Source organism: Heterocephalus glaber, unplaced genomic scaffold (assembly GCF_053883595.1).
Source record: "Heterocephalus glaber isolate CG9 unplaced genomic scaffold, H.glaber_assembly_v1.0 deba00000122, whole genome shotgun sequence".
NCBI lineage: Eukaryota > Metazoa > Chordata > Mammalia > Rodentia > Bathyergidae > Heterocephalus > Heterocephalus glaber.
The window spans coordinates 63,788,692-63,811,276 of record NW_028258138.1 but is presented as its reverse complement, the minus strand read 5'-3'; the positions used below and the strand labels follow the sequence as shown (position 1 = coordinate 63,811,276).

The following is a 22,585-nucleotide window of genomic DNA, read 5'->3' as shown; positions in this document are numbered from 1 at the left end:
ACTAAAAGGTCAAATATTGTATGATTCCACTCATGGTAGGTGCCTAGAGTAGTTAAATTCATAGAGACAGATAATAGATAGATAGATAGATAGATAGAGAGATAGATAGAGGATATGTCATCAGGAGCTAGGAGAGGAAGAAATGGAGTTATTGTTTAATAGGTCAGAATTTCAGTTTGGGATGAAGAAAAAGTTCTGGAGATGGATGATGGCGATAGTTAACAACGTGGAAGGACTCAATCCTTCTGAACTGTACACTTTTAATAACAAATTTTATGTTGTATACATTTATCATAATTTTTAAAATTCATAAATTCAGGTAAAGGGTACATGGGTTTTATATTATTTATGCAACTTTTCTGAAGGTTTTCATTTTTCAAAGTAAAAATGTGGGGAAAAGACTTAAAACTTTAAATTATAAATAGTGTCATACAACTGTAAACAAAGATTAAAGATTTAAAAAGTTAGATCCAGTAGTAGCCATTTAATGCTGGAATTAGATTAAATACACAAATAGTTGTTTATACAAAAAATCAATATATTCTCTATATTTGTACTTCATTCTTAAGAAATACAACCTTGATTATCAGGTAACAGGTCCAAGGACAGCAATATGGTTTGCAATCATGAGTAAACTCTCTTTTGGGGAAAAGCTTCTGACTAATTTTACGTCTACCTTGCAACGTGCCTATAGCTGTTTAGATTTGGAATTAGCCCTACGTTTTTGCCTCCTAACGCCATTTATAATTATCAGATAACAAATACAGTCAACCATTTGGAAGCCATACATGATATTAGACAACAAATGCAGTTGTGTTTCAAGAAACAAAACTTGCCTTAGTACTAACAGGAAATAACATGCTACTACCTCATGGGCCCTTTCAGCCACGAAATGACAGTACAACATCAACTTAGAAAGTTAAAGTAGGGCCAGGGATTTAGCTCAGTGGTTCTTCTGCCTGCCTTGCAAGCCCAAGGACCCAATTTCGATCCCCAGTACCAAAAAAAAAAACAAAACAGAAAGTTAAGGGAAATAATATAGCTAACTCTTCTAAAAAATACCAAGTTCTCCAGGTAGAAATGAATAAAATCAAAATATAAAATAGATTCAGAAGAGATATAAAAAGTTAAATACAAGCTATTGAGCAAAGAGGAAGATTTAGATCTCTTAAGACAGTATACATTTTTATTTTGGGTTTGGTTTTTTTTTGAGACAGACTCTTGGTATGAGGTCCAGAGTAGCCTTCAATTTGCCATGGAATCCAGGCTGGCCTTGAACTCATACTTCTCTTGCCTCAGCCTTCCAAGTGCTGAGATCACAGGCGTGCACCACCACTCCTGGCTAGTCTATTGAGCCAGTCATGGTGGTGTACACTTGTAATCCCAAAGCTTGGGAGGATAATGAGTTCAAGGCCAGTCTGGCTACACAGCAAGACCGTGTCTCACTCCCCACCCAACTCCTCAAGAAAAGGAAGATGGGGGCCTGCCTCACAAGCGCAAGGTCCTGAGTTCGATCCCCAATACCAAAAAAAAAAAGGAAGAGGAGAAAAATTATTTTCTTAAAAACTGTGTGTGTGTGTGTGTGTGTGTGTGTGTGTGTGTGTATGAGGAGTGAACCCAAGGCCTTTCCACCGAGCTACATCCCCCGTCATTTTTTACTTTTTATTTTGAGACAGGGTCTTCCCAAGTCACTAAGTTGCCCACATGGCTCAAACTTGGGGGATTATAAGTGCATGCCACACTCCCAGTTTAAAACCATGAAATTGAACCGGGGATTTAGCTCAGTGGTTTTGCCGCCTGCTGCACAAGTGCAAGGACCCGAGTTCGATCCCTGGTACCAAAAAAAAAAAAAAAATCCATGAAACTCTTACTATAACCCCAAGAATTAATATCTATTGATTAGAAATCTTTTTGTATTCTACTATGAATAGTAAAAAATTGATTTTTGTTCCTAGAATCCATATTAACGATATCATCTATGAGTTTATAATTACATAAAAGTTTCAAATAAAGGGATAACATCTAACAGTTGATAAAATTATATAATTAGATGTAAACTATAGATATAAACCTAGATTATAAGCTATATTTAAACTGATTATAGGATAACTTTCTCATTGAAATGGCTTACTCTGTACAACTCTCTGTTGCTATATTCTAATTATATAACAAGCTAAACCACATGCTTTCAAAATTAATAAAGTGTCTGGAAACACTTGGATAAATTCATGTCAAAACTGTCTATAAGCTTATTTGAGATATTTACCACAACAGAACTTTTAACACATGACCAATGAAAACCTTATGACTATAAGCAATTTCCAAAATAAAGCTTTAAAATTTTTTCAGTAAAGGATATTGTAATTTCAAGTGTATAGCTCCATGTTAGCAAAGGAAACACACAGTGTATCACCACGAAGGCTAAGTAAGACATGGTACTTCTACCAGCATCCCTAAGTTCCCTCCCCGTCTTTACCCACTGGATTCTCAACAACTATAATTACTGCTAACTATGCTAACTGTAACTACTATGCTAACTTTACATAAAGAAATTATATTGCATGTACTATTGTATCCGGCCTTTTTTTCCTTGTTCAATAAGGTGTCTTTGAGATTTATTCATATAAGTAGCATATAAGTAGCAGCAGTTTGTTGTTGGTTTTGTTGGTATATACTATTCTTTTATGGAAACTTGTACAATTTATTTATTCTATTACTGATTGATATTTGGAATGTTGTCAGCTTGCAGGCATTATAAGTAATAATGTAGTAGGTATCATTTACAGTACACAAGTACTTTTTCATTTCTTATTTTTTTCTTTTGCTTTGTTGAGACAGGGTCTCATTATACAGTTCAGGCTGGCCTTCAATTCACAATGTAGCCCAGGGTGTCCTCTAACTCACAGTAATTCTCCTGCCTCAGCCTCCCAAGTGCAGGATTATAAGCATGGACCACCACTCCCAGCTATATACCCATTTCTGATGAGAATACACCTAGAAGTCTATTCTCAGCTTTGGTAGATGCGGGCACACCATTTGGCAAGGTGGCCATTCCATACCCCACTAGCATCCAGTTGTTCCACAACAGACCCTTTTAAATTGGATTCAATTCAATAAATATATACATTAATAAAAATATACATATACATGAATGATAAGTGAAGCTTTAGTTTCCAAAGAGTCTGAACTTCATTTTAAGTAGCATCTGTCTAATTTAAAAATTATATTGTTCAATGTAAAATTTAACCAAACATTTAAATATCACTTTACATATATAATCAAAATAAAATCAAAGCATGTCTCTTTTTTCCCCTGACAACATAAATCAATTCAGATAGGCCCAACCCTCCCAGGCTAATAAAAATCCCTCCCCACACTATCATTAGGTAACAACACAAGAACCAACCTATTATATTTCTAGAATTGGCAAATCTCTGCATAAAGTGTGAACTAGTGAAGAGCAATTCAAACATTTTCTCAGCACTGATATGAAAAACACGGTTGATATAAAGTCTTCCTTGAAGATCCTTCTCAGGAATATTTTCTAGAAAAACAAACACAGACCAAAAGAGAAGAAATTAAGGAAAGGTCATTTCAAAGCTTTGGAGGGTTTTGTGTTCTGTTAAGTTTTAGCACAAAATGGTTTCTAATTAAAATGATCAGCACATTTCAGGACACTCTCAAAACTCCAAGTTAGAATTGTACACATATGCAGCATACAATTACACACAGCATATATTGTTATGTGCAGTTACATATATATGATCAATATTTCAATTGTTGAAACCCAAAAGCTGTAGAAATGTTTAACTAGAATATATCAAATCCCCCATAATGTACCACTCAAAAGAACATTTAAGTTCATAAAGGCAGTACTGCAGCAAATAGAATGGTATACACCATGGCCATTACCAGGTCCTACGTCTGAATGTTCATATCTTCAGCAAACATTAAGTCACCCACGGCTATAATATCTTTTACACTCACTAACTTGTCAACCTGAATAATTTTTCAACTTGACTTTAACTCCTCCAAAACAAAGATCACTATCTTCACCTGCCCCAGTAATATACATTAAAAGAATAGGGAATATTGCTGAAAAGTATTCTTCAAAGCTGCTAATGTCCAATGAAATACTACATGCTTTTCTGGGAACTTAATAATGATGATGTTGAAAACTGGTGGCAAATGGGGCAGTATCTGTTCACTTCTTCCCCTACTTCCTGAAAACGTTAGATAAAACTGCCCATAATTATATTGTACTTACTACATGTCAGACACTGCTAAACACCTTGCAAGCATTGACTCATTCTCCCTGCAATCCTCTGAGAAAAGTGGAATTCCATTTTACAGGTAAGGAGACTGAGGCACTATTTTACACTGTCAGAAAGAGTTGAAGGATTTTTTTTTAAAGAAAGCTAAGAACAGGAGCCAGGCAGAATAAAGGAAACAGTGAAAAGCAATCCAACATGACATTTTAATGATTTAATGACTGGAATTACTTATTATTTCAAAGATTATGCCCCATCAATACTGAATGAAAACTACAACAAAAACTCCCCATATTTTTGAAATCGAACTCTACAAATTATCTGTCTAAAGCATCTGTCAATATTAATCCACGGAAGCAGTCTGGTTAAATAAAAGGACAATGGTCTATGAATCAGAAAAATACCTCTAACTATGGTTTGACCCCATCTATCCCTATTTCTCCCTCACTGAGTGATTTATGTCTCTATTTTGCCACCAGTACAAAGAACTTAGGGATACCAGGTATATACTGATTTACCTTCTCCTGCAACAATACTATATGAAGACAAAAACTATTCACTGCAATTTCAAATAATAGCTCCTTTGGCATAGAAATGAATCACCGAAATTAGGCAATTTGCTGAGGTTTTGTGAGGTAACTTCCCAGTAGGCCAGGGAAAAAGCTTTTGCTGACACAGAAGTATTATATTCATTGTAAAAATAACTCAAATATACACAAAGAAAGCAAAACAACTATAGCTGATTCTACTGATCCTGCTCATTTCTTCACAGAACCTAGCCTGATTTGTAATTGCATTTTTGGTGGTCTATTCACTTATTATTTCTCTCCTGTACTTCCATGTGAGCAGGGACCGTGTCGATTTTAAACACCAATGTACACCCAGTTCTTGGCACAAAAAGTGTTAAGTAACTATTTTTGAATGAATAAATTACTAATGAAAATACTAAAACTATTTTACAATCCATTTTTATTTATAGGACTTTAAGCAACCTTTAAAAAATCTTTTATTTTGGAATAATTTGAGATTCACAGTTGATTAAATTAGGATTTACTCCTCCTGCCCACCTCCAAGTTGTTTTCCTCTACAAGGTTACAATTCAGGATATAGTACTACACTGCACTTCGTTGTTAGGTCTCCTTAGTCTGGTCTTCTTAGTCTGTTCCAGTCTTTGGCACCTTATCATTCTTCCCTTGTTTTTTTTATGACCTGACCTTGGTTTTTTTGTTTTGTTTTGTTTTTTGTTTTTTGTCGGAAGGAAGACCTTGCACTTTCCAGGCAGGCGCGGTGCCACTGAGCTAAATCCCCAGCCCTACCTTGATATTTTTTTAATAAGTAAAGGAACATTGTTCAACCCAGCAGCAGGTTACTATTAGGAAGAAATACTATTTGAAAAATGTCAGTTTCAAAGTGACCAATGGAAACAGTATAAAGTGAGACAGATAAATACAGGAGAAACATGTACACAGATGAAACTAAAAACATGCTGCCAGTTCTTTGAGGGTACATAAAAATGTACTAGGTCAGTATGCAAAAAAAAAAGTAGTTAACTGAAGCTTAATTTAGTGACTAATGACACAACATTTGTTTTATCTTCCATTTTCCAAAAACTGGTGATCTGCATCTTCTTGACTCAGGGTATTCTTTACAACTGAAAAAACAAGTTCTTTTGTGTACTGTGCAAAAATCTCATATAACTAACTATGCCAGGGTTACCTGGTTTAATTTCTTGGCTGCTTCTCTGACATGCCAGCCTATTTCACCAGAGGTCTACTTATCCCTGCCTTTATTAATTAGTAGTTAGTAAGAATTCTCTAATAGGGCCGGGGATTTAGCTCAGTGGTTTCGCCACCTGCTGCGCAAGTGCAAGGACCCGAGTTCAATCCCCGGTACCAAAAAAAAAGAATTCTCTAATATTCTAATACCTGTTACTCTTTGCCTCTAATTCATTGTATTCTGTGAGCTCTAGCCATGGAATCTGTTGCTATTCATGTGTGTCCTTCCTACAGCCTAATCTTTGCTTTAGACTTAGCTACCATTTCTGGCATAAGTGACTTGCTTAGGAAACCCTGTTATACCAGGATCTGTCACCATGACATAGCCCAGAAGTCTCATCCCCTCAGCCAGTTTATCTTTTTCTACTCATGGCTTATCTTTTTCTACTTTCTAATCTCCAGATGTTTCACAGTATTACCCAGGACATAACAGAACAGGAAAGGCAGAAAAAGCAAATTTTGACAGTAGCAGAAATACTATGCCTTCAAAAACACAGCCATAATTTCCTTATGGATACATGTGTCAACTCATCTTATTTTCCGGGAATCTTCTAGCAGCTTCTCAGATATTCTAACCTCCTTCCCAGATTTTCCTGGCTGGCGCATGTCTATTGGCAATGACCCTTTCTTTTTTTTCCTTTTTTTTCTTTTTTTTTGAGGTTAGACAAACTTTATTTGCTGTATGTGTGATTTTCCTTTATATTTATTAGTACATGTTGGCAGTACATGATGATTGCATTCCTTGTGTGGAGTTGGAATATGTATATAACACATCTTAATTCCTTTTCTCATCTCCTTCCTCTCCTCTCCTGTCCCTCTTCTTCCACCTCTTGATCCCTTTCCCCATTGAGAAAGATCTATTTCTCTACTTCCTATTATCTCTTTTATTTTGTTCTTTATTTATATTTTGAGTTTTCCATAAAAGAGAAGCCATAGACCTGAATTTAGAGCAATGACCCTTTCAATAAATGAAGATATTCTATAGCTCATTCTGTCAATTATGTTATATCAAAGTTTAAAATTAGTAAAAATTTCACATAGTAAAACACAATGCTTAGCATTTCATTCAGCACCTAGGTGAGCCCATTTCTGGAAGTATGAAGTTCTCTCTAAAGAGGACAATCTTCAGTCTTGGTGGGCTCTAAACTATGTGGCATAGAGGAAGATTAAAGTAGAGGTCAGTCCAGATAATTCTTTTTTTTTTTTTTTTTTTTGGTATGGGGGATAGAACTCGGGACCTTGTGCTTGCAAGCAGGCAGGCAGGTGGTGGAACCACTGAGCTAAATCCCCAGCCCCCAGTCCAGACAATTCTTGTCTGGGCTTCAGTTAGACTCCACATCAATGAGATTGACCACATCAAAAAAGTCCACTGCTCTCTCCCCGAGACTATAGCGTATGCGTGCTAGGAAGGGAAAAAGAGAGATCCTATAATTTTCTCACTCAATCTGCTCACAAAAGTAGATCAAAACACTCATTTTAAACAAAATGATGTTTGGTTTAAAATGATCTGCCACCAACAGCTGCCTCTAACCACTCCCCAGCCATTTCCAAATTTCCTGGGATGGTTTATTTCTTTTGACTTTTCTCATTTTCTCCCAGTTCATTTACTTATGAAATGTCTTCCTAAATTTATAACTATCATAAAAAAGATACACTCTTAGGTCGGGGATTTAGCTCAGCGGTTCCGCTGCCTTCTTTGCAAGCACAAGGACCTGAGTTCAATCCCCAGTACCAAAAAAAAGATTCACTCTTATGCCTATTTAGCCTGAGATCTTGGAATAAACAGGAAAAACAGCAGGAGTACTTGATTTGTTACCTAATTGATTATCTATAAGAAAAGCCAGAGTTCAATCCCTGGTAACAAAAAAAAAGAAAAGAAAAGAAAAGCCATTATCCCATAAACCTGAAGAAAAACCTCCACAAACAGAAGGCTGAATGTTACATGCAAGTTCTTATTGCTATAAACCTGAACAGCATTTAAATGGGCACTGGCAAAGAGGAAAATGTGATCAGGCTCATATGCAATACAGATATGAAACTTCCATTATTCTGTCTTTATTTCTAGGTATACACACAGCTTTTATGATGTGTAGCACTGTCCCTTACACCCTTACACAACTTATCACCAATGCTACTTTTATAGGAACTTGATAATGAAACTACTTTTTTTTTGGTACCAGGGATTGAACTCGGGACCTTGTGCTTACAAGGCAGGCACTGGAACCACTGAGCTAAATCCCCGGCCATGAAACTACTTTTTAAGGACCATCCTTATCAAAGAATAGATGAGAAAAGGAATAAGTAAATCCTTGTTTTGGTGGCACTTACCCATTTGGCCACTGGGTGCCAGAGTAGATCTTCCTAAAGTCCTAAATTCAGGCAGACGGGCTGTAACTAATGCGTGTCTAGCAGCCTTAATAGTGCAGTTGCCCCTCGTGATCTTTCCCAATGACTCTGGCTGTACTGACTTCATTATCAATGGTCTCATAATTTTTTTTAAAAAAGATTCCCTTAATATGCAAGCCCCAGGTTATTTGTACTAGGTTAGAGAAAGTAGAAAGAGATTTGCTATACAATTTTCCGAAACAACTACTTCTTATTTTTATTACATCCTCACGCTTTGCCTACCTCCTTCTTTCTTTCCTCTCCCTTTTCATTCCATCTTCCCATCTTCCTCCCTCCCTTTCCTCTGTGAGCAAGCACAGAGAAAAAAATATGTGAGCACACAGTGAAAGGGTGGCTGTCTACAAGCCAGGAAGAGAGTCCTCACCAAACCACTTACATAGGACCTTCATCTGGTCTTCCAGCTTCCAAAATTACAAGAAAATAGATTTCTGTTATTTAAGCTTTACAGTCTGTGGTATTTGTTAAGGCAGAACACAGTGACTGGTAGAGTTACTAAGTATGGACAGGGTGCTCTGGGCAGGCTTGGACCCTTCTGTCCTTCTTTCCTCTGAGATCTACGTGCCCAAAGAAGCTGATGGTCAACCAGCTGCATGGTTTTGGATTGAACCTTTTAAATTTTTATTTTCCCTACCAGTAAAATAAGAAGCAACCTAGATAAATTAACAGGTCATTCAACCTACAGAATGTGAGCATCTTAACCTACTTGGTATGTAGGAGTGGGCCTGCAGATTTTTATTAACAGATTTGCTCTTACAGGATAATGCTACCTGAAAGCTTGGTATTCATAAGCTATAAGCGATAGATATTTCCAAATACTAGGATTTGTTTTGTTTGTTTGTTTTTTATTCTTTTATTGGTACATTTTAGGTATATAACACATTTACATTTATCATTGGATGTTTGTACCTGTACATTATGCACCTTAGTTCTTAATTTTTTCCCCATTACCTGTGCGCCCCTCACTGCCTCCACCCTTCCCTATTTACATAGATTTCATTTCCATTTTTTTTTCTTTTCTCATAATTTTTCCTTTCCCTTTTCCCCTTTCCCCTTCCCTTCCCACCATCCCTACACCTTTGGACCTTTTCCTATTTCAAATTATGAATTATTCATTTTAATCCTTATTTACACTTTCAGTTTCTCACACTAGAGAAACTATTCAGTATTTATACGTGTGTGTCCTATTTCTTTCACTTAATAGTATCGCCTCAATGTGCATCCACTTAGCTATAAATGTCTCTAATTTCTCATTTTTTATGGCTGAGTAGTACTCCATTTTATTTTAAAAAACCACATCTTCTTTATCCAGTCTCCAGCTGATGGGCATTTGGGCTGTTTCCAAGTTTTAGCTATTACAAACTGTGCCACTATAAACATGGGTGCACCTATATCGCTGTGGTATGATTCTTTTAATTCTTTTGGGAAGATACCCAGCAGGGGAATAGCTAGGTCAAATGGGACCTCTAGCCCTAGTTCTTTGAGGTATCTCCATACTGCCAAATACTAGGATTTGAAAGAAGATGGCTTAGATTTAGCAGACTTTCTCCTACTCTAGTATATACTATACACTATATAGTAATAGATAGTAAACTTACACTCCTTTTCTGGTTCTTTATAGGGTGAGATTATATCTAAAGCAAACAAATTCTCAATTTGCACACAGAGCACCTAATGCAAAGATAAACATTAAAGCATACCTGAAATTTTATTAAAATTTATTTTAAAAATTATTTACCTTCATCAACTGAATCTGAAGTGCTGCTGCTTTTGTCCAGAGAAAGATACTCATTTTTGTTCAAGTCCAGTGATCTCGATGGCTCTCTACGCAGCCTTTTTTCTGAAGTTAATAAAGGACTCTTTTTGATCTGTTTCTTACTTTGGGTCTCCTCTTTATCTAACCCCTAAAAGGCAAATAATATAACTTTAAAATTTTTTAAACAACAGCATATATTATAGCAAGAAATTTAATATTAAACATGCTTTGAAATGCTGCTCTTTGAAAAATATTTACATCATTTTGTTTGTTAGGGTTAAATCACATTTCCAGTGTTGCTAAATGTGGGGCCATGATGTGTTAGTAAATAATAGACTATATATCATCCTAAAGGATCATATTAAAGAATAATGAACAACACGTTTAATAAGAATTCTACACAAAAAGAACTCACAGAAAGTTAACATTATATAAATCACTTAAGCAGAAGGGAAAGGGTAAAAGGACAAAATAATGGAGCAGTCAGTTCTTTGGGATGGACAAGGGAGATGAGCCAGATCTAGTTAGTTCCCCCAGAAAACGTCTGCCCAATCATCTCAAGGAAGAGAATTCACCCATCTCTCAAAACCAGAAACTAAAGCAGAAAGGGAAAGACAATAGAGAGATAAAAAGTCACAGAAGTGTACAGTGGGGGAGAGAAGATTAAAAGGGAAATTAATTTCATAGCAAATTTATAGGAGCACAAATGGCTGTGCATTTGGAGACTAAGAGATTAGTCATTAAAATGTATTCAATATATGATGCTATCTATACTTTCTGGGATGGTTTAATAAAGATATGTCAATCCTACAATACATTTAACTTATGAATGATATTGCTATAGTAGTATTCAAGGACAATAGTATTATAATCAGGCTTAATAGATGATGTAGAAAATCTGTATAAACTGCAGGCAAAGTACTTTCTTATACTTTGTGTGTATACACAGATGTTTCATCTATGAAACAGATGCAAGAACATATGTATAATCCTAATACTTTCTTCCCCAGGAGATCCTTGAGCAGCAATGGACAGAAAAGCAGCTCCAGGAGGATACAGGTTTCCACTGGCTACTCAGAAAGTAGAATAACAACTGGGATCCAGGACAGAGTTTATTAAAGATTTAGCCTACGCTCATCAGAAGACTGAGTCTTCAGGCAGAGATTACTGCTCATATCAAGAGTTAATATATTGGAGAGTTCCACATTATAAAGACGTGCTTACTAGGGCTGGGGATTCAGCTCAGTGGCACCACACCTGCCTGGGAAGCACAAGGTCCTGAGTTCTATTCCAGGTACAAAAAAAAAAAAAAAGATGTGTTTACTTAGTAGACAACCCAGGGCTTCTTTAACAGATGCTAACTACAGTGCATTTCTCTGCAGCTCCAACTTGTGTTTCTCCTCTTCTGGCTAATTAAATTATATTACTTAGTATAAAGAATATAGATAGATGCCTATAGGAAAAATAATAGTCACTATTTTAGTGGTTGGTACTTGGACAATTTTTATTTCTTCAAATATTCTTCTGTATTTCACAAAATGTTATAAAAAGTATTAATTGTGTAACTTAAAACCTCATTTTTATCTTGAAAAAAGTCATTTCTGACTTTTTGTTATTTCCAACTTTGTTGGAAGTAAAAATTAAAACAAAGTAACAGACAATATATGCTAACATCTGAGAATGTGACCATACTGTTCTTGAATGCACAAAGGAAAAAAAAAAAAGAACCAAACTTCTACATAACTTGTATTCCATAATCTAAAAACATCTATAATAAACATCAGTAAGTGTATGACTGATCTTAAAACACTGTTATTCTTCCACATCCCATTCCTTTTCTGAGAGAAAATGTGAATTTTTTTTCCCACCCAGGGACAAAACTAGAGGCAAGCCAGGCATGGTGGTGCACGCCTGTAATTCCAGCAATTAGGAGGCTGAAGCAGGAAGATCACTTTGAGTTCAAGGTCGGGCTTGGCTACATAGAGTTCAAAGTCAGCCTGAACTACATAGAGAAAGCCTATTTTAACAAACAAGCAAACAAACAAAAATCTAGAGGCAAAAACCAACAGGCGTTGAAAAGGTACAGAAGATACAGTCAGGTTGTTAAAAGGACTCAAGCAGAGATTAGCAGTTCTGAGAACCTAGTTCTCAAAGTCGGACTTTTGTAAAAGGACAAGGAGGCTGCAAGAAATCCCCTATCATGTTACCTTCCCCAAGTGAAGTGGTTTCATCTTCTCAGTGAGAACATACAAAGAGATTAACACACAGAATCTCTCATTTCTTATACTACTAGTAAGTCCCAAATGTCCCTAGATGTCTAAGTTTTTCAAGAAATCAACAGCACAAAAGCAGGCTGAGACAGAAACACAATGGATGATGGTGGCCTAGGACAAGTTTGTAATTTCCAGGCCTTTCACATAAATGTGTTCTCTTTCAGCATTTTCTCAATATTTACTCAGAGGAGATGCTGGGAGCTCCCTAGACCAGGGTAGAAAAGGACCACTGCTGGCCACATGTAGGCTCATTTTCAATTCTAACAGCTTATGGTTTGGGGATACTTAATGTGTGCTAGGCACTATTCTAAGAAATCATTTAATTCTTATTTTTAAAATTCTTCAAACTATTATCCTCGCTTTATAGTTAAGAAAACAAAGGTGAATTTAAGTCATTAAATTAGCTTACTTAAGGTCATACAGTAAGAGTAACATGGTAGAATCTGAAGCCAAAGCCATGCTACAAACCAATCAATTCACAGCTTTGGCCCCAAATTTGCATCCCCTATCAAGAGAACAAAAGCTGTACAACAGAAGCGCTCTTAGTGCTCAGAGTGTGGTCTTTCACATTATTCTTAACTAAGAAAATGACTCCCTAGAAAAATGACTGATACTAACTCTGGAGTAGAAAATACGCAAAATGTATGGGACATAGTGCCGTACCAAAAAGAAGGAAGTCATCAAATATTATTGGTGGTTTCTAAAAGATGAGGGCACCTTGTAGTGAGAGGAGCTCTTGTTGGCAGAGGGACCAGACTGAGTTTAATAATAGCAGTAATTCAAAGTGATTGAAACTCAATGAAATTTTAAAACCAATATGCTTACAATGATAATTGAAAAAAGGAAGAAAGTGACCAACTAACTCTAAAGCCCAATAGGCAACTGAATCTACCTTCTGAAGAAGGTAGCTTTACACATGGTTACTCAACCTGCTGCTCAAAGGATCATCTCCTCATTCAAAACACATTCTCTCAACTACACACACACTACTCAACCTGGGGAAAACCCTCCTAACTACACATTTGACACCTTTTTATATTTTTACAAAGCAATTCTTTTTTTTTTTTTTTTTCTGGTACTGGGGATTGAACTCAGGACCTTGCACTTGCAAGGCAGGTGCGTTGCCACTGAGCTAAATCCCTGGCCCACACCTCTTTATATTTTTAAATAATATTTATCCTCCTTATAGATTTTGCTCAAAGGACAGCCTGATAGCTCTGCACTTTATCCAGCTTTGAACAAAACCATATATTTTCCTACATAACCTCTGGTACTTGGAGATTTAAACCTTTTCTTTTAAAATACAGTAGCAGCCTGGTATCCTAAATGCTTAAATATTTTATAGACTGTATTTTTATATTATGATTAACACATAGAAATGTCAGATATATTTTTTAAAGGACAGTATATACTGACTTCTTTTGATGAATTTCCATCCAATGATTCTGTTCCTGAAACTTGACTAACTGATTCCCAGGTAAAACTGAGGGACTTGGATAATTTTTCATCTCTTTCCCCAGAGTCATCCACACTGCTTCTTCCTGGGCTTCTGTAAGAAACACAACATTGGGCCGGGGATTTAGCTCAGTGGTTCCACCGCCTGCTGTGCAAGCGCAAGGACCCGAGTTCGATCCCCGGTACCCAAAAAAAAAAAAAAAAGGAAAAAGAAACACAGCATTACAGAGATATAAGTTCCCCTATGCAAGGAAGAGATTTGGTCCCTCACTGAGGTCCTCTTCTGTTACAAATCATTTTGACAACAGTTTACTGTAATATAACAGATAAGCCTCTACTTATAACAAAGGTCTCTTCTTAAGTCGCATGCAAATCAACTTCACTCCTGAAAATAAATCAGATACTCACATATGAGAGTCTATAAATTTCAGAAACCATTAGGAAATTAACAAAGTAAAAGTGGCCACAACAGCAGCCAATCAAATGGATATTGCTTGTTTAAATTTTAGTTGTGGAAAACCATGAAGCTTTGAAAGGTTCAAGGAGACTGAGTTGGACACCAGTCAGGACCAGAAGCCAGGTTTTTTTTTTTTTCGGTTTTTTTTGGCTTGTTTGTTTATTCATTTGTTTTTGCAGTGATGAGGATTAAACTCAGGGCCTCATAAATGTGAGGCAAGTGTTCTACCACAGAGCTGCAGCCCCGGTCCCAGAAGGCAGCTTTACAGCTCCTTCCTTCCAACTCAAGGACCAGCTGAGATGGTGAATCCCTCCTGAAGTAGAGGCTCCTGTTGTCTGAGCAAAGAGCCCATCAATCAGCCAGGCTCCCACTAGATTCTTTCCAACTGAAGAAGATGGTATAAGCAACAGCTTCCAAATGATGATAGGGCCAGGAGTATAATAAATGTCCTAGTATCTGCTTTTTCTTTCTCAGGCAACAGAAAGAAAGAAGAGCTTCTGAATACGAAAGGAGTGTAACTGATCTAATTTCAGTGCTCAACCTTATCAGGCAATTATTATTCCCAAATAATTCTTGTTATATATAGTTGAAACTCTCTTCAAATAAAGTAGCAGCCTCAAATCTTATGCAATATTATCTTGAGAAAGGAATAAAAAAGCCAAAGGCTATTTCAACCCCATTTTAGTCTGCTCAAATAATATTTAGGTCTCCTATCAAGTCACTCCTATCTAGGCAGAATGGTGGGGCTGTGAGGGAGCCAGATAAGACAAATGCATCCTTGAGAATAGTCCACCAGCCAAGTATCTGTACTTTAGGATTTTAAAGGATGGAAGTAAGGTACGAAAAAATACAGAGACCATATAAGAGGCAGGAGGGGGAAGGAGAGACTGGACGTGAAGGGGGACATACAGAAGACCAAATGAAATAAAGGTTTGAAACAGATATATTTCTTTCAGAGACTAGAAGAATGGGAAAAGTAATAGAACAGGCAATGAAGATCCTGCTACATATTTTCTTAGAAAGTACTCAATCACCAAAAGAAGAAAATAAAGCTTGGCTAGTAACTTCAGAAAGCTGATCCTATGACCTTGCAAATGAAGCACCTGGTTGAAAATACTTATCTTTCCCTTCTTTAAAGACTAGAAACTTTGGGCCGGGGATTTAGCTCAGCGGTTTCATCGCCTGCTGCGCAAGTACAAGGACCCGAGTTCAATCCCCGGTACCCAAAAAACAAAAACAAAAAAACGAAACAAAACAAAAAAAGACTAGAAACTTTTCCTGTTAGCAAGGACCTTGAAGGTTAGCTGATTTAACTGCCTCATCTCATGATGAGTAAACTGAGGATCAAAAAGGTTAAAAGATTTTCCTGAAGTTGTTCAGCTACTTGATGGGCCAGACTAGAATATAGATCTTATTTACCACAATTTAATGTAAAGGTTCTTTACATTAGAAAAATTTCTTTCCTACCAAGCTCCAGTACCAAAGAAAGACCAGTAAACTTTACAATGGAAATTTTTAACTTTGCAGAAAACTTATAAAATATGCATGTGCAACCATGTGAAAAAGAGTATAAAATATTAATGTTAAGCTGAAGCAATATAAATAGGATTGCTATAACTAGGAAACTATCTAAATGAGTAAATTTTTGTACATACCTTGAGACTTTCAAAATATTTCCTTGGTAAGGTTTATTTGCTATAGATTTTTAAGTAACAACTTTATTAAGATATGATTCAAACCCTATATAATTCACTCAAAGTTACTATCCAGTTGCTTACAGAGTTGTACAGTCATCACTATACCTAATTTTAGAATATTTTCACCACCCAAAAAGAAAGCCAGACCTATTATCAGTCATTCCCATTCTCCCACCCTCCCTCTCAGCTCCTGGAAACTGGAATTCACTTTCTCTGTGGATTTTGGACTCAATTTCATATTTGAGGAATTATACAACACTGTATATGGTCTTTTGTAACTAGCCTCTTCAACTTAGCATAATGTTTGCTAAAGAATTTTAATGTATTATACCAGTTATTTTTATTGCTAGGGTCTCAATTTCCATTGGACAAAATGTACTTTTACTTGTACTGGTTAATAAAAATGTCCACTCTTCTAAATAAACCTGTCAAAAATGCTTTTTCTTAATTTCTTTATCACACTACTTATTATTCTTTTATGGCTATTATCCTGTATTATCTTAATCATTTGCATTCCCACAATACTATAAGCTCTTTTCATTAATGTATTTAATACTTACAAAGTGCTGATCAATTATATCTCTCAAAACACCTACCATCTAATTAACTTTTTTTTTGATACTGGGGATTGAGCTCAGGACCTTGTGCTTGTGAGGCAGGTGGTGGCACCACTGAGCTAAATCCCCAACCCCTCATTAACTTTTTTTTTTTTTTGTATTAAATTCTTTTATTGGTACATTGTAGGTATACAACACAATTACATTTCTCATTGGGAATTCTACCTTTATATAATGCATCTTGGTTCTTATTTTTTCCCCATTCCTAGCCCTCCCTTCACGCCCTCCACCCTTCCCTATTTACAAAGACTTTATTTCCATTTTTTCCATTTCTCATCATTTTTTCCTTTCCCTTCTTTCCTTTCCCCTGTGCCTCCCACTACCCCTACCCCTTTGGACCTTTCATTCCTATTTTACATTATCGATTATTCATTCTAATCATTGGTACATTTTAGGTATACAATATAATGACATTCATCATTGGAAATTTGCACCTTTACATAATCTCTCTTGGTTCTTGTTTTTCACCCTTGCCCAGCCCTCCCTTCAACCCCTCCAGCCCTATTTACAAAAATTTTGTTCCTATTTTTCCATTTTCTCATATTAATCCCATTCCCTTCTATCCTTTCCCCTAGCCCTCCCACTTCCTTCCCCTTTGCCCCTTTTCTTCCTATTTCACATTACCTATTATACATTTAGTCCTTATTTACACTTTCAGTTTCTCACACCAGAGAAACTATTCGGTATTTACACATCTGTGTCCTATTTATTTCACTTAAGAGTATTAACTTTTTTTTTCCTGTGCCCAAGGCCTTCACACTGAGCTACATCCCTAAACTTTTTTTTAGACAAGGTCTTGCCAAGTTGCTAGGTTGTCCAAGCTTGGTTCAAAATTGCAACCCTCCTGTCTCAGCCTCCTAGAAAGCTGGGATTATAAATTTGCACTGCCAAATCAGGCTTTAACTTATTTTACTGTCATCCATAGCCCAGAATTTTTACCATGTACTTCCCCAGATCCTTAATAAAAAGGCTTACTAAAACTAAGCATTAAGTAGATCCTATGTGACATGATTATATACTTAACATTTCCTTATATGTCCAGTGTTTGTTTACCTATTTAGCAAACTATTCCATATTCCCATCTTTCACCTCATTCCACCACAGAAAAAAGAGGCAAAGGGCATTCAAGGATAAATTAATATAAATTCAGAATTAGCAGAATCTAAAATAATTCCACTCCAGTGGTTATTAAGTCTTAACATTTCAAAACATTTGCTGTACCTTGGCTGCACATTATCCTCAACTGATGGTGACAAGTTTGCCATCTCTTCTGCATTTAAACCTAGCTCAGTGCCATAGTTCTGCTGGAGCAGTTGCCAGAACTCCTGTCTGGTCAGACTCTAAAATGACAGAAACATCACAATGAGTATTTAAAAATATAAAAGATAGGATACCTTTTATATATTGGCACAAACCTGTAATTTAAATACTTAGAGGCTGAGGTAGGAGGTTCATAAGTTTAAAGTCAGCCTGGGCAACTTAGCCAGACCCTGTTTCAAAATAAAATTTAGAATAAGGGTTGAGATTGTAGCCTAATCTCTAGTACCTCAAAAAGGGGGGGGGACCAAAAACAAACAAGAAAGAGAGAGGGGATATAACAGTGATTTAAAACACAAACATTGACATCAAAGAGATCTGTAACACAGCTACTGAATGTATGTTTTTTAACCTTTCTATACCACTATTTTCTGTATCTATTATCTATAAGAATGAGTTAATAAAATCTATTTGACAGAATTGATACAAGAAATACATAAAATGTTTTGAAATAGGATCTTGATTTATTGCCTGGGCTGGTCTTAAACTCCTGGGCTCAAATGATTCTCCTGCCTCGGCTTCCAGAGTAGCTGAAACTACAGGTGTGGTACCACCTCACCTACAAATGATGACTTTTAAGTATGCAATAAAAAAACTACGGTAAATAGGAAGTCAAAATGTTTAACATTTTCTTTGTATAAAATAATTTATTCATAGTTTCTGGCAATTACTGATATGATAATCAAACCAGCTTCCTATGACTGTTCAAAGTCCTAAATATCATCTCAGAACCCAGCATTTTCATCCATAATATATCTGAATTTTTGAAGTTTCTAGAACTTTATATACCTGTACACTTTAAATTATATTTTCCTGGAACATAAAATGCAAGAGGTTAGAGGTTAAAATATTTTCTTTGGTTTCTTTTTTTTAATGTGCTTGTTCTTTTTTATAGGTAGTGTATCAATCAGTGTTTTGTTTTGGATTTTTTGCTTAAATTCTTTTATTGGTACATTTTAAGTATACAATACGTTTACATTTATTATTGGGTGCTTGTACCTGTACATGATGTATCTTGGTTCTTATTTTTTCCCCATCACCTGTGTGCCCTTCACCCCCTCCACACTTCCCTATTTACATACTTCGTTTCCATTTTTTCTTCTTTTCTCATAATTTTTCCTTTCCATTCTTTCCTTTACCCATCTCCTCCCATCACCCCTACCCCTTTGGACCTTTTCCTATTCAATCAGTGTTTAAATCACCAAATATAACAAACTCATACATTACACAGCAAAATAAAAACAATAATATCATGATAACCAACAGTCTGATTTTTAGTGTTATAGTTAAGTATCTAATTAAGCAAATTAGAGGGAAGCCTCATTACACTAGAAGCAGTTGTCAACAAGATTATTTCCTTCACTCATATTACAGCTACTTACTGAGTACCTACCAAATGTGTATGGCTGCATTGGATGGTAAGGGGCGTAAAAATGATGTAGAAATTAAGCTCTTGACCCTCAAACAACTTCTAATACAAAGGAAGAGACATGGAACACTCTTAAGATAAATATGACAAGATATGATTATGTACTAAAGTGCTGGTAGAATTAACACAATATGAAAGTCCAAAAGAAGGAAATATCACTGGGGCTCAGGATGATCAGATAAGGCTCCACACTGGAGAAGGTTTTTTAGTTAAACTGAAGGAAAGATATGAAGCAAGGAGATATGAGAAATGATGAGGAGAGGAAATCAACATTAAAAATATACAATAAATACATGAACATAATAGTATTTGGTTTGAAGTCAGTGAATAAGTTTATCAGCCTAATTGGAGCAAAAATTTTAAAACTGGGAAATTGTTAAGATAAATACAAACTTAATGGGACCAAAATTTATACGTGCTATGAATTCCTCCATGACATTCCCTACAATAAGTACCATTTCCTTTTCTCCCTCTCCTTTTCTTTCCTGTCCATCAGCTATGATATCTTTGTCATGTTAAACCTGATGACCATCATTACCTTTCCTAGAACCTCAAAGAGATTCAGGAAAATATTTCTGCACTTTAGACTGCTAGTTCCCAATCTGCCATGCTGGAATTACTAGGATACTACAGGAGCAGTGAATAAAACTTCATATCAAAAATATGCAAATAGTTACTTCTGGTAAAGCTATTCAGGCCAATGAAAACAGCAAACCTCTTTATTTTGAGCTGAGTTATACTAACCTACAGTGGATATCTCAGACTGATCAACTCTTATTGGAAATAATTATGTCTAAAACACAGTAAAGTTTTACTATTTACTACTTAAATAACCACTTTCTTGGTGAGAAATATCTTTGAAGCACAATTTCTAGAGAAGAAAAATAAAAAGGATCATTAATGGTAGAGAAAGTTATGTTTGAGCTATTTTTAGGGTCATAAAAGAAAGATTAGTTTTATAAAGAGAAGCAATCACATATTTAAATATACTTGTGTAAGATTAACCTTTCAGGCCCGGGGATCTAGCTCAGTGGTTCTGCCACCTGCCTCTCAAGATCAAAGACTCGAGTTCCAACCCCGGTACCAAAAAAAAAACGATTAACCTTTCATAAAAATAACAGACATTTCCAAAGACAGGCTAAAGCAAACAAATAAGCCAATGACAAATACACAGCTTACTAACAGTGAAAGAAATGAAACTCCTAATAAAATACTAACAACAAAAATGCAATTTTATTTGACTACATAAATACATGTTTGAAAAATTTTAGCAAATATTATGAATAATATTATGATAATAATATGATAATTTCATATACTCTTTGATCTACTAATTAATAGGTAGGTAGGTAGATACATAAATATAACAGGTTAAGGAGAAACAAAACAAAACTTATTTAATTCACCACAATGTAGATTTGCTAATCTGTTAAAATGATTTTTCCTACAAAGTTGTCATTAAAATGTGGTTATTTACAACTATGGAGAACATTCAAACACTAAAATATGCCAGCTTGATATTAATTTTTTCAATAATCAGCAGCATAACCAATATACCTAAGTAATCTTAAAAAACCAACATAAATTTTAAACAAAGACTGACCACCTACCTGCAAACCAAGTAGTCTCCCCGCTTCAGCCTACAAGGTAGTTTAACAGCAATAAAAATGAACCAAGTGGTAATCAGATAAGGCTCAAAAGTCAGCGGATCAATTTCTGGCCCAGAAAGCTTTGTATTCTAAGCATGCTGCAAAGTCTTTATCCTCAGCAGAGCTTCAAATATTTAATGACAACTATGCAAAATCACTGCTTCAATTTCCTAATTTTGTTATAAGATGTTTTTCCTTATATAAGACAGATTCTAGTGTAGCCTAAAGTACAGCATTTGTCACTTCCTGGTTTGTAATATCAGCACTCTTTCTAAGCAGCAGGTCAGAATGAAGAATTGGAAGTTGTACCTCACTCTACAGGTTCCTAAGCCACTCCCACTAAAGGAGGGTAGGTAAACAGGGTTTTATTAAAGGAACAGTTCCTAATTTCTTTCTACACACAGATTAGAGAGAAGCTGCAAATGAAAATATCTTGATTATATTCAATTAATGTAAAAACCTATTATAGTATTATTTTAATCTCACTTGAAAAATTAACTGTGTTAAAGGTTAAATTTTCTTCTTTATGACAGTTTTGATTCATTTCTGGCAAGGTTGTTATTATTTCTTCATCTACCACTTCTTTAATACTGACATAGCATTCCAATAAGACTCCCGCCTTTATGACTACCAATGATTGTATCTCTTGAGTATTGTAAATGAAATGTCAAGAAATAGCAGGAAGAGCCAGCTATTCAGGTGGAGGATTCCAATGAGCACCTGGCATACCTTTCATCACTGAAAAGTTTAAGATAGCATCTGATTACTCACGAATTCTTCCCTTTGAAAATATTTCTGGCCTTAGTTGATTGAGAATAATTCCCAACGAGGACTTCATCTATAATGAACCAATTCCAATTTATTTCACAGAAGATTCTTCTAAATGAAGAATCAAACTTTGCCCTAATTTCTACCAACTCATTCCACCTAATTTAGTAAAGTATGCAGACAGGTCTAATGTATTTGATAAACTGCAAGGATCGCCCTTTTGGGGGTTGCTAAAATCTAATCATTGTATACAATTGCAAAACGAGAGCAGAATAAGAGAGCAGAATACTGGAGGATATGACTCCCTCAAATAAAGAGAGCATACAGGGAGGCCAGCTTCCATTGTGGTGAAAACTAGTGTTTTTAGCATATTATACTGGTTCTTACTGGCTAAAACTGTAGATAAATATACTTTACTATGGTGATCAAATAGCTACAACAAAAAAATACTGTATTTAATTTATCTAACTCTCTTGCTAACTGTAAAACATCCTTATAACAAAGCAAACAACTGCTATATAGACCAGAACTAAATTTACATTTAAGAGGAAAAACAAAATTAAACCCCAAGAAATGCAAAGGCTAAATAGAGGAGTGTGCAGCAAAAAAAACATTGAGGGAAATACCAAAGTGGTAAGAGATGAGTCCAAAAAGAATGATGTCATAGAAGTCAAGCAAAGGTGTTTCAAAATGGAGGGAGTGTACAAAGGCGTCCACT

The 22,585-nt window shown here is 35.7% G+C and overlaps 1 protein-coding gene across 3 annotated transcripts in view; it reads right to left on the bottom strand.

The window, feature by feature from the left end:
• The window catches only part of Gramd1c (GRAM domain containing 1C), a 105,987-nt gene that overhangs the window by 15,539 nt on the left and 67,863 nt on the right, over positions 1 to 22,585 (bottom strand). The window contains exons 1-5 of one of the 3 annotated variants that reach the window (XM_087215759.1): positions 21,061 to 21,389; positions 17,926 to 18,044; positions 13,895 to 14,027; positions 10,188 to 10,353; positions 3,407 to 3,544 (exon numbers count right to left, since the gene is read on the bottom strand). In XM_087215759.1, coding sequence (XP_087071885.1) covers positions 3,407 to 3,544; positions 10,188 to 10,353; positions 13,895 to 14,027; positions 17,926 to 17,969 — 481 coding nt within the window. In that variant the 5' untranslated portion in view covers positions 17,970 to 18,044; positions 21,061 to 21,389. Of the gene's footprint in view, positions 1 to 3,406; positions 3,545 to 10,187; positions 10,354 to 13,894; positions 14,028 to 17,925; positions 18,045 to 21,060; positions 21,390 to 22,585 lie in introns of those variants that run through there. The other 2 variants (XM_087215756.1, XM_021263452.2) reach the window with 2 other exon arrangements.